Source organism: Agelaius phoeniceus (assembly GCF_051311805.1).
Source record: "Agelaius phoeniceus isolate bAgePho1 chromosome W unlocalized genomic scaffold, bAgePho1.hap1 SUPER_W_unloc_2, whole genome shotgun sequence".
In the NCBI taxonomy this organism is placed as follows: Eukaryota; Metazoa; Chordata; class Aves; order Passeriformes; family Icteridae; genus Agelaius; species Agelaius phoeniceus.
Window position 1 is genome coordinate 7,498,068 of NW_027509867.1, and position 15,822 is coordinate 7,513,889.

The window sequence follows — 15,822 nt, forward strand, 5'->3', positions numbered from 1 at the left end:
GTTTAGTTCTTTTGAGCTCCTCAGAATCCCTTGTTGGTATTTCTCCAGCACATCCAACTCAGAGGGCACAAACAATTGTAATTCCTTTTAAATGTCTCTTTGAGAGAGTTGTTTGGGGGATGGGGGTCAGGGCTTGTGTGTCCTGCTTGGCCCAGCCCAGGCAGGGCTTTCCCAGCCACATTCCACACTCCATTGCCCAGCTGGAGCCGCTGGTGCCTCTGAGTTGTGCTGCCCCAGCCCCAGGGACGCTCTCCTTGTCTGCCCATTCCCCCACGGTCTCTGGGCAGGGATGGCCTCACTGGGGGCTGCTGACATCCTCAGCAACTTGGAGGCTGCTGCTGAATTTCACTGCTCCAGAGGCTTGTTCAGCCTTCAGCTCTTCAGTGCAGGAATTCAGTGCCCCAGGGCTCATTACCATTCAGAACACCTGAACAAGCCAAGCCTCTGGGAATCATTTGATTTTAATTTTCAAATCATCTGTGGTTAAGTAGATCTCAGTAGTGTATTCAAACTAAATACCTGTTATTTAAAAAGACAGTGAGAAAAGATTTTTAAAGTCCTTTTAGTTTTGCTTTCCTGTTAATTCATTGATTTGTGCAATCTCCAATTGACACTGAATCCAGGTACCTCCTCATGCAGTTTGAATGGATATGAAAATCAAGACCCTTCATGGCTGACAATCAATCAGACTCTGTCCCTACTCCCACCCCACCATTTCCCCCATCCAAGCCCTGGCACTCACAGCAGCCTTGTGCAAATCTGAGCTCCCTCCAGCCCAGGCTGCACCTCCCACCTGGAGTTCCTTGGCTCCAACTCCCACCTGCTTTCCTTGCAGAAGGAGCTGCCCAAGACACAGAGGGATGTTCATTTCTTGACATCCAACAAAGCCAAGGGAAGGCACAGCTCCATAATGCAAAAGTCATTCCTCTGCTGGGTGTTATATCCACTTTGCACAGCAGACAGTCTCAGAGCAATGGAAAACACCTTCTGTGACCAGCACAGATCCCAAGGTCCCCCCAAACCCTCCCTGCCCTGATTCTGCCCAGATTTGCTCTTTGCACACACGAGTCACAGGCTGAAGTCAGGAGCTCCCTCCATGCCCAGAGGGAGGAAAAGAGAGAAAGGGAATTAAGAGCTCTCCTATGCAGAGCCAAGGTCCAAGTGCAGCCCCTGCAGTGGGAACCACAACTCATCAGGTTTGTGTCCTTTGGGCTCAGGGCCTGGTGACACTCAGAGGCACAGAAAGGTTTCTTGCTGACAAACACAAGTTGAACATTTGAACAGTTTAATAACCATCACAGCTCTTCCCTCAGCTCTCTGGGATGTTCCAGCAGCATCTGACATGTCCACCATCTCCAAGGGATTTCTGTACAGGAACAGTTTTAGACAAAGACATAAGAAAACACAATGCTGTGATACATATAAACACAATTGAGATGATGTTTAATTATTTATTCATTTCAACTTCAGAAATATTGGGCAACTTCTTGCAGCTCAAAGCATGAAACCACTCAATTGAGAGGCACTTGAATGACCAGAGAGGACCTAGAGAAGCAAATCTGGGAGCAGCAGGAAGTACATAGGTCCACCTGCTCTAAGAGAAGAAATGTCCTTAGACATGGACATTTAAACAGGAGAGCTGGAAACACCTGATGGAAAGAAAGATTAAATAATAGACTGAATATTGGTGAAGGAAGGGCAAGATCAGTATTTCTTCTCCTTCTGCCATCAGTACACTTCCAGGAAATGCCTGTTTCTGATGGGAAAACATTCCTTAAAAGTACTCAGATGACCCAGATAATAAAGATTTGCTTCTATATTATGAAACTAAGAGTTATTAAAACCTTTGCCCCTTTCCAGGCAGACATCAGTTTTGTGGACATGAACAGGCAGTGCCACTTGTACCCTGAGGTGCCCTGAGCTGGGATTGGATCTCTCCAAGAGCACCTGAGGGAGAGCAGAGCACCTTGCAAACTGCAGGTCCCTGACAGCCCCACAGGGCTCCTGTCCCATCAACATCTGCTCTGCTCCAGTCTGAAACAGGGCCCAGCATGGTGCCGGGATCATCAGAGAGCTGAGGTGTGTGCTGGAATTCAATGGCCTCCCCATCCCGCAGCAGCCCTGCATTTCCCTGCTGCAGCCTTGGTCTCCAGCCCAGCCATGGAGGCTCTTTGGGCTCTGGAGTGTTGCTGCAGCCCCCAAGGGCAGCTGAGCTCTGCCTTTGGCACAGTCAGGCCTGGCCAGCGCAGGCCATGCTCAGCAATTGCTTGTGTGTGCCTGGCCTTGCTGTCAGCCCCGGCAGCGGCTGCATGGCCCCTCTATGGCCCTGTCCTGGCCCAGCCATGGTGGCCCAGCCCCTGTGCAGGCCCAGCCCAGGCCAGGAGCATGGCGGCTGGGAACGGCCCCTGTGCCGTGGTGCCCACAGCAGCCTTGGGGCTCTGTGCCCCATGGCCTCCCTGCTGGGCAGCCTCTGCCAGCTCCTGCAGAGCCCGTGGCACCTGTGGGGCTGCACAGACAGCCCTGCCCTGGGCTCTGCCGGCCTCTGGGCCAGCAGAGAGGCAGCCAGGGCTGGCCATGGCCGGGAACAGGCCCTGAGCCCCGCAGGAGGATGGAGCTGGCCCACAGCCAAACTCAGCCCAGGCCAAAGCTGGGCTCAGCAGCCAGGGCTGCCAACGCATGGGCACAGAGGCTGGCACTGACAAATGTCCTGGGCCCCCTCCCTGCTCTGTCCGTGCCACCAAGGGCACAGAGCAGCCTCCTCTCTGGCCACTTGCCTGTTTGCAATGCCTTGCACAGGTGCTGGCCCTGCCCCACAAGGCCTGGCCTGAGTCCTGCCCCTGCACGCTCAGCCAGGCTGAGATGGACACTGATGGTTTCTGGGCCAGGCTCTCGGAGCCCAGCCCAGCTCCCTGCAAGCTCTGCCAGCTGCCCTGAGCTCTGGGCAGCACCAAGGGCCTCTCTGAGCCCAGCCCAGCCCAGCCGGCTCTGGCCCCACAGCTCTGCTCAGCCCAGGCTGCTCTGGCCACTGGCCCCACGGCCTCAGCCCCTGCCAAGGGCACAGCAGCAGCTGCAGCTGCCACAGGACTCAGCCCCAGCCATGGGGGAAGGTGCTTGGCCAAGGCCAAAGGAGGCTCCCTGGCTGCCCTGGGGCTGAGGTGCTGAGAGCTCTGCAGCCCCTGCTGCCATCCCATCTGCCCAGGGCAGCACAAGAGCCCCGGCCTTGGGGCCCTCAAGAGCTGCTCCTGCTCCAGGCCCAGGGCCCATGCCAAAGCTGGGGCAGCCACAAAGCTGTGCCCATTTCTGTTCCTTGCTGCTCCCATGGGGATGGATCCTCAGCCATTTGGAGGTTGCTGATGAATTTTATTACTCCAGAGGCCTCTTCTGTCTTGAGTTCTTCAATTTATGAATTCAGTGTGAAAAGCTCATAAACATTTGCTCAAAATACCCAAACATGGAAAGCCCCTGGGAATCATTCAAGCTTTTAATTCTTCTGTGGTTAATTAGACAAATTTCAGAATGTATTTAAAGTGAGTATTCTGTAATGAAAACAATGAAGAGAGAACTGTCCTGTTAAGTTTTCTTTTCCTGTTCATAGATTGGTGTCAGCAATCCCCAGTTGATATTGACCTCTAGCACCTCCTAATGCAGCCTGAACAGATATGAAAATTAAGACCCTTCATGGCTGACAGTCAATCACAATTTGTCCCTACCCACACCCTACCATTTCCCTCATCCAACCCCTGGCTCTCAGAGCAGCTGAGGAATGGAGTCACATCCAGGGGTGTCCCCAGGGCTCAGGATTGGGGACAGATCAATTCAATCTCTTTATTGCTGATCTGGATGAGGCCATCGAGGGCACCCTCAGTCAGTTCCCAGGTGAGCCCAGGCTGGGTGGGAGTGTGGCTGTGCTGGAGGGCAGGAAGCTCTGCAGAGGGATCTGGACAGGCTGGAGCCATGGGCCCCAGGACAATTGGATGAGATTCACCAAGGCCAAGGGCCGGGTCCTGCCCTGGGCTCACAACCACCCCAAATCCCTGACTGTGCTCTGCCCCTGATCCCCTTAGCCTGTCCTGTTTCCTTCATCCCTCCTTTGCCACGGACTTTCTTGGACAAGGGAGCTCTGCTCTGGGGATGGAGGGAGGTGCAAGTGAAGCCTCTGGATTGGGAACCACAACTCACCAGGTTTGTGTCCTTGGTCAGGAACTGCTGAGACTCAGAGGCACAGAAAGTTTCTCCTCATGGCCTGGAGACCCCTGTTGAACAGGACACCATTTAATAACAATCACGCTCTTCTCTGAGCTATGTTCAAAGTTCCAGCAGTGTCTGAGGAGTCCACCATCCACAAGGGATTTCCATACTAAAATTAATTTCAGACAAATGTGGTTCTGTGACAGATATAAGCACAACTAAGTTCTTGTATTAGAATGCTCCTCCTGGAGTGGTGGCAAAACAGCTCCAACAATTCCTGATTTGCAAAGCTGTCAGTGGTGGATGGAGAAGGGAGGTCAGGCTGCTTTTGGTGCTGAGGAAATGCTGAAACCAGCCTGACTCATTTCATCTCCTCCTGTCCTGGCTGATCTCCCCTCTTTCCCCTTCCACCCATTGGCTTTTGTCTCCCACCAGGCCCCCGGTGAAGAGCCTGGCTCTGTGTTCTCCATCCCCTCCTCGCTGGCACTGCCAGGCTGGGATGAGGAGCCCCTCGGCCTTCCCTGCTCTGGGCTGGACAAGCCCAGCTCCCTCAGCCTCTGCTCACAGCCCAGGGGCTCCAGCCCCACCTTGGAGGCCCTTCCCAGACCCTGCTCCAGCTGCCAGACATCTTTCCTGCCCTGGGCAACCCAACCCAGGCCACAGTGACCTGGAGAATCCCCGTCCTTGATGTCCTGGTCACACAGCCCTGGCCCCTTGTCCCCATGTCAGGCTCTGGGGTGGATCCTGTGGAACATCCTTTGGTGGAGGCTGTGGCTCCAGGTGGGCCGGGGGGATCCCGGGGGACAGGGACCCCGCTGGGCATGGACAGCATTGGACTTGTTGGGAGAAACTGTGAGGGGGAGCTGGGGCCGAGTGACCAACCCAGTGACCTGACACAGCCCCTCTGGGATGTCACACAGCCCCTCTGGGATGTCACACAGCCCCTCTGGGACGTCACAGCCTGCCCTGTGAGCTCACAGCCCCTTCTCTAATGTCACACAGCTGGTCTCTGATGTCACAGCCAAATCTCTGAGGTCATCATCCGCTCTATGAAGTCAGAATTCTGCCATGTGGTGTCACAGATATGGCCTATGATGTCATAGCTTCTCCATGACCTCACATACCCCACTCTGTGATGTCACATTCCACTCTGTGACCTCATGTTACCAGATGATGAATTGTCTCCACCAGCTGAGCTCACACCTGGAGCTTGTTCTCCAGGGACCACCAGAGGGACCCCCAGGACAGAAGAATGCATGGGTAAAGGGGAGGGGAAATATGTCAATGATTTTGGGGAAATTATTATCAAATGTATGTTTAGTCGAGGACAATCAATGAATATGTGAGCAAAATACAGAAAATAAACAGAAACTTTCCTCTACTCAGCCTGCATGGCTTTGGGAGGAGCTATCCCCCGTACATCCAGCTGAATAAAGAATGCTGCTTCTTAATGCTACACTGGGGTTAAGGATTTTTCTGTTTTGCTGAATTTTTGGTGACACTCCCAAGGAAAGCTCTGTATGTTGCTGTTCACACGGAGGCAGCCTGGGGCCCAGTGACCATGAAATAATCAAGTTTTCAATGTTCTATGAAAGAAGGAGGGGTAGCAACAAAACTTCTACACTGGCATTAGGAAGGGCAGACTTTGGCCCTCCCCAGACTTTGGGGAGTACCAAATCTGGTACTGATTTTTTGAAAGGAAAGAGCCCTTTAAAACAAAGGGATCCAGGAAGGATGGACAAATTTCAAGAAAGTAATCTTAAGGGGGAAGGAGCAACCTGTCCCAGTGTGCCAAAACATGATCTAGAGAGGAAAAGGACTGCCCTGGCTGCACATGCAGCTTTTCTGGGAACTCAGGGGAAAAAAGGACCAGCAATGCAGAAAGTGTTTAAGGATGTTGTTAGGTTATGAAGAAAGTGATGTGAAGAAATGAAAGCACAATTAGAATTTAAAATGGCGGCTTGTAAAAAGAATAAAAAAATTTTTTATAAAAACAATTATAGCAAAAGGAGGGAGAAGGAGAACCTCTACTCTTTATTGGATGCAGTTAGAAATAGAGCAACTGAAGATAAGTAAAAGAAAAAGCTACTTAATATCTTGTTGTCAATTTTCAGTATTAGTACAGGTTGTCCTCAGGACAAGTGTTCTCCTGAGCTGGTAGTTGGGCACAGGGAGCAGAACAGCCCCCTGGAATCCAGGAGGAAGCAGCTGGGGACCTGCTGAGCCACTCAGATGCTCACAGGTGTCTCTGGGATCAGATGGAATCCATCCTAGGGGGATGAGGGAGCTGTGGATGAGCTCCCCAAGCTGCTCTCCATCATTTACCATCAGTCCTGGCTCAGCAGGGAGGTCCCAGAGCACTGGAGGTGCCAGTGTGAGCCCATCCCCAGGAAGGGCTGGAAAGAGGAGCTGGGGAACTCCAGGCCTGTCAGCCTGACCAGGGTGCCCGGCAAGGTTATGGAACAGATCACCTTGAGTGCCATCACAGGGCACCCACAGGATGGCCCAGGGATCAGAGCCAGCCAGCGTGGATTTCAATATCTGCATTCATGGTCTGGATGAGGGGATTGATTCCAGCATCAGCAAATTTGCAGATGACACCAAGCTGGGTGTGAGTGTGGATCTGCTGGAGGGCAGGAGGGCTCTGCACAGGGCCCTGGACAGGCTGGATCCAAGGCCCAAATCCAACAAGGTGAGGTTGAACAAGTCCAAGTGCCAAGCCCTGATATTTGGCCCCAGTGCTACAGGCTGGGGACAGAGTGGCTGGAGAGCAGCCAGGCAGAAAGGGACCTGCAGGGACTGATGGGCAGCAGGCTGGACATGAGGCAGCAGTGTGCCCAGGTGGCCAAGAAGGCCAATGGCTCCTGGCCTGGCTCAGGAATGGTGTGGCCAGCAGGAGCAGGGCAGGGATTCTTGTCCTGTGCTCAGCACTGCTTGGGCAGCAACTCGAGTGCTGTGTCCGGTTCTGGGCCCCCCAATTTAGGAAGGCCATGGAGGGGCTGGAGCGTGTCCAGAGAAGGGCAACAAGGCTGGGGAGGGGTCTGGAGCACAAGTCCTGTGAGGAGTGGCTGAGGGAGCTGGGGTTGTTTATCCTGGAGAAGAGGAGGCTCAGGGGAGACAAGGCAGTGTCAGGGCACAGGTTGGACTTGATGATCTCCAAGGTCTTTCCCTACCTTGCTGATTCTGGGATTCTCTGAAACCACCCTTGGAGCAGTTGCAGGATGAGCCCTGGGCCTCCTCTTCAGAAGCTCCAGCAGCCCAGGTCCCTCAGCTTCTCCTGCCAGCCCCAAAGCCCATCCTGTGAGTCCTGCAGAGCCTCTGCAGCTCCTCCTCATTGCCCAGAACAGGGAGCCCCAGAGGCAGACACAGCAGCCCAGATGTGCCCCCCCTGGCCTGGGGTGCCTCTGGCAAGGGAGCAGCAGCAGGCACTGCAGGAGCCTGCAGACAATTCCTGCAGCACTTGTAGGATGATCTTGCTGCCCAAGAGATGTTCCCATGGTGCCAAGTCAGGAACTGCAATGGGGAGTGGGGCCAGAGAGGAAAGGGCAAACAGGGATGGGCTGTTTGCAGGGCATGGAAGGGGGGGGGGGGGGGGGGGGGGGGGGGGGGCGGGGCAAGAGGAAGAAATTTGTCTAAGGAAAGAGGAAAGAAAGCAAAGGTGGCACAGAGGAAATGTTGAGGGCAGTTTGGGGGTGGCTGCCAGGCAGCCCTGGCTCTGAGCAACAGCGTCTGCAGTGGCACAGGAAACTCCCAGCTGATGGGAACAAACTTTCTGGCTGAGTGCAGAGGCCAGGACAAAGCTGAGTGGTTTCCCTGGTGTCCCGCAGGCCTTGCTGGCCCCAGGGGCTGATGGCATTTGTGCTCCCTCAGGTTCATGTCCCCACAGCAACAGCATGGGGGTGCTGCCCCTGCTGTGTGCAATGCAAACAGGGGCTGCTGAGGCAGTGCTGCCGTGTCTGTGCCTGCAAGGATGGGGCACCTGTGTGAGCTGGGGGAGAGGCCAGGGCTGCAGAGGGGGGATGTTGTTGGCAGCTGCATGAGGACGCTCTGGGACGCTGCCCTGGGCTGTGCAGCGCCCTGGGCATGGATCAGCCCCTGCTCTGCTGCTCCTTCCCGTCTGGCCCAGGGCCCTTGCAGAGCCCCAGCCATGCTGTTTGCCCCCAGCCTGCCCACGGCCAGCCTGGGGCTGCTGACGGGGGTTTCTGTGCTGAGCATTGGCCTGGCCGTGTTCTTGAGAGAGCCTGGGCAAGGAGCCTGGAGCCCCCAGGGCCTGGCCTGAGGCGTCAGCGCTGCCCCAGCAGTGCCCATGGCCTGTCCCTGCTGCAGCCCCGGCACTGCCACCCCCAGGGCTGTGCCCGGCCCCGAGAGCACTCAGGCCCTGCAGCAACACCAGGGCCACCAGGGCAGCGGGGCAGGGCCACGGCAGCAGCACTGGCAACACCAAGTGCTGCTGCTGCTGCTGCTGCTGGGCACAGCTGCTGGGCCAGCACTGATCTGCCCCAGCTCTGCACACAGACATTGCTGCTGCAGCTCCAGAGAAGGCAACAAAAGGGCATCTCTGCAGAAAACTCTGCTGGGACATCCTTTAGTTCCTTTAAACCCATCAAGAGCGCAGCCCCTCATTGAAACAGTGTGGGGCCACATGGAAGGGGGAGAGAAACAAAATGAGAAATGGCACAAAGACTGACATTTCTTTGTGGACAATATGAAAAAAGTAAAAGAAAGACAAAGGACCGTGAAAATGAAACCAACAAGAAGTGTCAAAGATGACTTTTATTTAAAGTAATTGGCAGAAACTGGCCAGCAGTTTACTGTTTCTGAAAGCATCCAGTCATCAGTCTCTTCACAGCAGCCTTGAGCTCCTGGTTCCTCAGGCTGTAGATGAGGGGGTTCAGGACTGGAGGCACCACTGAGTACAGAACTGACAGGGCCAGATCCAGGGATGGGGAGGACATGGAGGGGGGCTTCAGGTAGGCAAAGACTGCAGTGCTGAGGAACAGAGAGACGATGGCCAGGTGAGGGAGGCAGGTGGAAAAGGCTTTGTGCCGTCCCTGCTCAGAGGGGATCCTAAGCACAGCCCTGAAGATCTGCACATAGGAGAAAACTATGAAAACAAAACAACCAAAACCAAAACAGGAACTTACTGCAATGAGCCCAAGTTCCCTGAGGTAGGATTTGGCGCAGGACAGCTTGAGGATCTCTGGGATTTCACAGAAGAACTGGCCCAGGGCTTTGCCATGGCACAGGGGGAGGGAAAATGTATTGGCCATGTGCAGCAGTGCATAGAGAAAGGCACTGGCCCAGGCAGCTGCTGCCATGTGGGCACAAGCTCTGCTGCCCAGGAGGGTCCCGTAGTGCAGGGGTTTGCAGATGGACACGTAGCGGTCGTAGCACATGATGGTCAGGAGGGCAAGCTCTGCTGACATGAAGAACACAAAGAAAAGGAGCTGAGCAGCACATCCTTTGTAGGAGATGTTGCTGGTGTCCCAGAGGGAATTGTGCATGGCTTTGGGGACAGTGGTGCAGATGGAGCCCAGGTCAGCGAGGGCCAGGTTGAGCAGGAAGAAGAACATGGGCGTGTGCAGGTGGTGGCCGCAGGCTACGGCGCTGATGATGAGGCTGTTGCCCAGGAGGGCAGCCAGGGAGATGCCCAGCAAGAGGCAGAAGTGCAGGAGCTGCAGCTGCCGCGTGTCTGCCAATGCCAGCAGGAGGAAGTGCCTGATGGAGCTGCTGTTGGACATTTGCTGCGGCTGCACATGGGCACCTGTTTGTGGAGAAAGGGACAGTGAAGTGTTAGAGGAGATACCTGTAACCAAAATCAAAGCCATTTCCCATACACCCTCCTCTGTAACCTACACAGATTAATTTCATTTTAAATTAAATGCTTCTGTGTTTAAGAGGACTGAGGTTTTCTTTTTAGGCCCCTCCCATGTGTCTCCTGGTATTCTTGAATATGAGAAACCCTCAACATTCTTTCTGCACTAAGGGAGAACAGAGCAAGTTCTGTGAGTCAATGTGATAAGAAGAGATGCAGGGGAAATTGTCTGACATTCTGACTTGTTCAGAGTTTATCTGGGCTTTAAACTCTCTCAGGTGGAGGATGATCACCATGCAATGTTTTCCCTAAAATGCCACGAGGCACTGCTGAGAGCAGATGAATCCACCACAGCCCAGCTCCACATTTGTAGCCAAGGATTCACGTTTCTCATTTCACCAACCCAGCAGCATTTTCAGTGTCACAACACCTCTGCCTTTCCCCACCAATCTTATAACTCAGAGATGCTCTAGGACAGGTTTGCACCCTGGACTGAAGCTCCCAGCCTGGACTGAAATCTCAGGGAGACTCCCAAGTGTCCTTATGATGGCATTGGATTGAGGGAGATGCAGCTCCTTCCCTGGCTGCACTGACAGCATTGCCCAGAGCCGGGCCCTGGGGACAGCGTCACCCTGAGCCAGCTGTGCCCCCTGCCTGAGCCCCCAGGGCCGGGCAGCTGCTCCCAGCCCTGTGCTCTGCAGAGGGAACTGGGCCCGGGGCTGCAGAGCTGCCCCACGGCTCTGCTGCAGCTCTGCCTGCACAGGAGGGGCTGCACGCCTTGGAGCCCCGGCCCTGAGGGCAGAGGCTTGGCTGGGCCACAGGAGGGAGGGGGCTTGTTCAGAGCGAGGGGCTGCACTGCAGGGGATCCTGTGGGCATCTCTAAACTCTCCCTGCCACAGCATTGCTGGGCTTTGTTTTCTCTCATTGCCTCATCTTCTCTCTGCTTCCTGCAGATTTCCCTCCTGCAAGTGTTTCCCTCTGCCTGATCTCTCCCTGCCAGCACTCACAGACCCCAAATCTCTGTGCACTCTCCTTTGCCCTCAAGAACCCTGCCTGTTTGCAGGGCACTGGCTGGGGGCAGGTTCTGTTTGCAGCTTGGAGAAAGGGCAGCTCAGACTGAGCCTGATGGCTCCAGCAAAGGTGATGCTGCTGCTGTCCATGGGCAGAGTGGCTGAAAGCACATTAGGGATCTCCTGTGAACCTATTGGTCACTAAAGGCAACACTTTGGATGTCTCAGGCACTATTCAAAATTAATACTTAAAAATACATAACCTTTAATATACTCCCCCCCACCACCCCACTCCCCGCCCCCCACCATTCTCCAGTACTAGGAAACTGACTAAAAAGTCTTAGGAAATGTTGTTGTTATTGTTGAAATCATTGACTTGGAAATATTCTATGACTGATCAGAACCCCTCAGCATGTCAGATCTTCATCAGTATTTTACCTCCCCTGCACCAGAAATACCCAGAGTTGTACTCACAGAGTCTGCAGGCATTGGCATGTTGCAGCTTGAGGAGATTGCTCCAGGAGCTGCAGCTGCACTGTCCTGCAGCCAGAGGTTCCTGTGCCAAGGGCTGGCAGTGATTGTGCCCCAGGCACTTCTCAGCCCCTTCCCAGCCCTGACTGATTGAAGCTCTCTGTGCCTCTGGGCTGTGCCCGGGCTGGCTGCAGGCAGTGCCCCAGCCCTGCTGGGCTGGCACAAGAGCTGCTCATCCAGAGAAATGTGCTTTTGAAGCTCTTCTTGGTGAGCAGGAGCTGCCTCTGTGCCAGGAGCCCAGCCCAGCTCAGCAGCACAGACACAGCACAAGGACTTTAATCAGCCTCTGGGCCTTTGTGCTCAGGCCCTGAACATCAGTCCCTGAGAGGGAGCTGAAGAAACCTCTCCAGAACTCCAAGGCAGAATCCAACTCCAAACTTTCTTGGACTTGTAATGGGTCCCAGTGAGGGACACAACTGAGCAAGTGTCCCCAGGCCCCAGGCAGAGCAGAGAACTGCAGGCAGTGATGACAGGTGGGGACAAAGAGAAGCCAAGTCTTGGTGCCCTGGGGCACAGCAGGGTCTGTGCCAGCAAGGGCTGGGAGGAGACACCTTGTCCTGAGGCCCTGGGGCCTCCTGGCACAGCCCCAGCCAGGCTGGGCACTGTCAGCCCCTTGTGCTGCCCTCAGCATCCCCCCCTAGCCCACATCCCAGTGGCCTCAAGGATCTGCTGCAAGGAGTCCCTGGGGAGCCTTGCTCAGCAATGGCCCTGGGGGCTCCTGAATGCTCCCTGCAGGGACTGCAGCTTTTTCAAAGGACTTTGGGTTTGGCTTTTGCCCTGGAGTCTCTGAGAGGTTTGTGCAATCCTGGCCTCCAATTATCTGCTGTAATTAGTCCCTGGAGAGGCTTTGTCAGTAACAACACTCAGTGGGGCTCATTAATACTTCAGGGTACTTCATTTATTTAAGGTACTTGGGGTTTCCCTTTTGATACAGACTCTGTGAGAGGTTTGTGCAATCATGGCTCCAATTATCTGCTTTAATGAGTCCATTGAGAGCTTTGTACTGACACTCAGTGGTGCTCAGTAATGCTTGGAGATACTCACATTTTTTAAGGTAGTTTGGAATTTTCTGTCCACACTGAGACTCTGAGAGGTTTTTGGTCAATCCTGGCCTCCAATTCTCTCCTCCAAGGAGTCCATGAGGAGCCTGTGTTGGGATGGACCTCACTGAGACCCATTCATGCTTTGAGACACTTTGGGGTTTTCTTCTGACTTTGACTCCTGGAAAGGTTTGTGCAATCTCCTCTCAGGCCCTGAGGTTCCAGGGCTCAGCTCCAAATGCACCACAGGGCTCATCAGGATGCAGCAAGTCCTGACAACCATGGCTCTGCCTTGATTTCCCTCTGCTCTAATGCAGTTTATCAGGAATGTATCTGGAGTGATTTTTGCTTTGCTAATTTGAGATTTCTCAGCCAATGCATCTATTAGTGCAGTGGGATCAGTGTTGGCTAATTACCATTGCATTCACTGGAATATATTTACTCATTTCCTGCTGTGAGATAGGATTAGGAGAAAGGCAAAGTAGGCTCAAAATTTTAAAAGGGTATATAGAAAATTTTATTACCAATAAATAGAAGAAAGAATAATAAGAATCTGAACACTTCTCCTCTCCCTACAACCTTTTCTTTCTTACTGACAGTGCAAGGAGACAAAACCTGAAAGTTTCAGTCAGTTTACACCATCTAGAACAGCCTTTCTTCAGTTCACTTAGGGAGAGGAGTCTCTCTTTCATGCTATGGAGACTTCTCCATAAGAAAAAAGTTCGCTCGTGGCTCTCAATTGCCACGAAGAGCAGCTGCCCAGAAAATCTTCAAATGTGAAGTCCGTCCCATTTTTCACAGCTTTTCCCACAGCTGTTTTTATGGGCCATGTCAACTTATGGGGTATGAGTTTAAAGATGAGCTGTTCAAGAGCAAAGATTCTCTTCATCTATTTCTGAAATCATCTTCATCTCTGAGAACAGAGATCTTCTTCTTCTCTCCCTGAGGGCACAGGGTCCCACTCTTCTCTCTTTCTCTCTTTAAACTTCTGATGGGATCACAGCTACTTCAACATTTGCTTACTTTAGCATGGAGGTTTTTGCAGAACAAGTCATCTCCCCATATTTTCAATTAGTTATAGGGAAAAAGAGAGTCTGATATATTAATTACATCCTTCTCCATTGCTTTACAAGAGGATTTCAGCCCCAAGATCAAGGCATCTCCTCATCCCTCCCATCTGGGACTCAACTTCCCCTTCATTGACCTCGGTGTCTTCATGTTGCTCCTCTCTGTGCCTGCACTTTGTCCTTTTCTCTCACTGGAGGGAGGATGGAAGCACTGAAAGAGTTCATCTCTCACCCGGGGCCTGCAGATGGTTCCGTGCCCCCGGCCGGGCTCGGTGCTTGCGGCCGGAGCTGGTTTACGATGGAGGTTTCTGCAGCGGCTGCGCTGGGGCTGTGTCAGGATGGGCCGCGCTGGGGCAGGGCCAGGATCTCAGCAGCCAGGCCAGAGCACAGCAGCAGCACGGCCGGGGGCCGATGGCTTCTCCTGCCCCTGCCCGGGGCTTGCGGCTGAAGCCCAAGGGTGGCAGAATCTTGGCCGAGCCGGCCCGGCCCGGGGCTGCTCCTGGGGCCCGGCGGATCCTGGCTGGGCCCGGGCTGGCGGCGGGGCAGGGCTCAGCAGGGCCCAGATGTTCCCAACTGCAGCCATGGCCCGGCCCGGCCTCGGCCCCGCGGCCTCCCCTGCCCTGCCCGGCAGCCGATGGGGCCTGGCGGGGTCCCTGGGAAGGGGCCTGGCCCCACGGCAGGAGTCGCCCAGCCTTGCTGGAGCCCTGGATGCTGAGAAATTTAAACATTCTCTGCTGAAAGGCACAGACCTGCAAGAGAACACTGCATTTGACCTGAGGCTATGGAGAAGGCTTCCAAAATTGATCAATAGCATTGGGATTATGGGTGTGTAGTTGGTTAGAAGTGTATAATATCACAGAAAAATCTTAAGACTTCGGGGTTTTAGAAGATAATATTAAATATGAAGCCATATATATGGAGGTGTTAGGGTGGAGACAGCTTGTTCTTCTTTACCTTCTTCCTTCATCTTCACCTTCTTCTTCCTTCTTCTTCATGGGTTTGGGTGGTATTTTGTAATTGGACATAAAAGTCTGCATTGCAGGCTTCAAATGATCAATTATTGGTTAAAAGGGAAAATAAATTAGATATCTTTTCTTAATTGGATAGTTTAGCCCCAAAAGACCTTGTAACAAGATATAGTTAGCCATTTTGTGCCCTGCTAATGAAAGAGTGCAGACCTCATGCCTTAAGAATGTAACATGGGTAAGAAACAATAAACACCTGAGTCTGAACACGTACTGTCATCTCAAGTGCCTTCAATCCCAAGCCCAAGAGAAGTAGAAAAAGCAAGCAGAGAACCCACATGGCCCACCCTGGCTGAGATGGGGAGCTGGGCTGGCCTTGTTACCTCTTTGCCAGCCAGAAGGGAAAGAGACTCTCCCAGGCTTTCTCATCTTTAACATGTGTCTTCACAGAGGCGTGTACAGTTTCCTTACTGGTTTAACTGATTGTCAATTCTCAAAGATAATTACTCAGTGTTTTTTTGTCAGACGTGGAGGAAACTGCTAGCAGCTTCTTTCAGAACATCACTTCCATGATGCCAAACCCTCACAATAGCACAGAGCCAAGAGCTCCTTTGTCCATATATAGTGCATATGTGCCCAAGTCCTCAAAAACGCTTCTTGGGAGATCTCTGGGCCCTTTCCAAGTTTTTTTCAACTGAAAGCATTCAGCTCAGAGTCTAAGAAAATCACCAGAGGACACAGCCAGCCTGACCTGTCTGTCCTTGCTACTGTTGTCTGGGACCAATCTTTGGAAATATAGAATTTGGGAGGCCAAATTCTAATTTTGGCCATGGACCCTGGACATGAAGGTTGGTTCTTCTCCATAGGAAGGAAGGAACAGAGCCCCAGTGTTTGCCAGGCAGAAGAGAGTGACCACCAGAGGACAAGGCCAGGTAGAGCTGGCAGGTTTTTTTCTGAGAGAAACTCTTGCATATAGGAAAATTTTTAGAGAGAATAACAATTTTGGCAATGGACATTTAAAAAGAGGGACGGTTCTTTCCATAGCAAGGAAAGCACGTAGCCCCAGTGTTCCAGGAGCTGATGAGAGGCAGCCCTTGACATTGCAACATCAGCCAGACCTCTCAGGGGACCCCTGGGAGGCCAAGCCAGCCAGACCTGTTCCATGTTCCCTCGGTTCCATGGGGCCCCACAGTGTCCCAATGGTCC

General features: G+C 53.2%; 2 protein-coding genes across 2 annotated transcripts in view; one reads left to right on the forward strand and one right to left on the reverse strand.

The window, feature by feature from the left end:
• The window catches only part of LOC143692689 (uncharacterized), a 365,642-nt gene that overhangs the window by 271,621 nt on the left and 78,199 nt on the right, over positions 1 to 15,822 (forward strand). Inside the window, 1 exon segment of the mRNA XM_077172932.1 lies at positions 6,046 to 6,074. Coding sequence (XP_077029047.1) covers positions 6,046 to 6,074 — 29 coding nt within the window.
• The window catches only part of LOC143692600 (uncharacterized), an 81,706-nt gene continuing 73,578 nt past the window's right edge, over positions 7,695 to 15,822 (reverse strand). The window contains exon 5 of the mRNA XM_077172851.1: positions 7,695 to 7,701. Coding sequence (XP_077028966.1) covers positions 7,695 to 7,701 — 7 coding nt within the window. The remainder of the gene's footprint in view (positions 7,702 to 15,822) is intronic.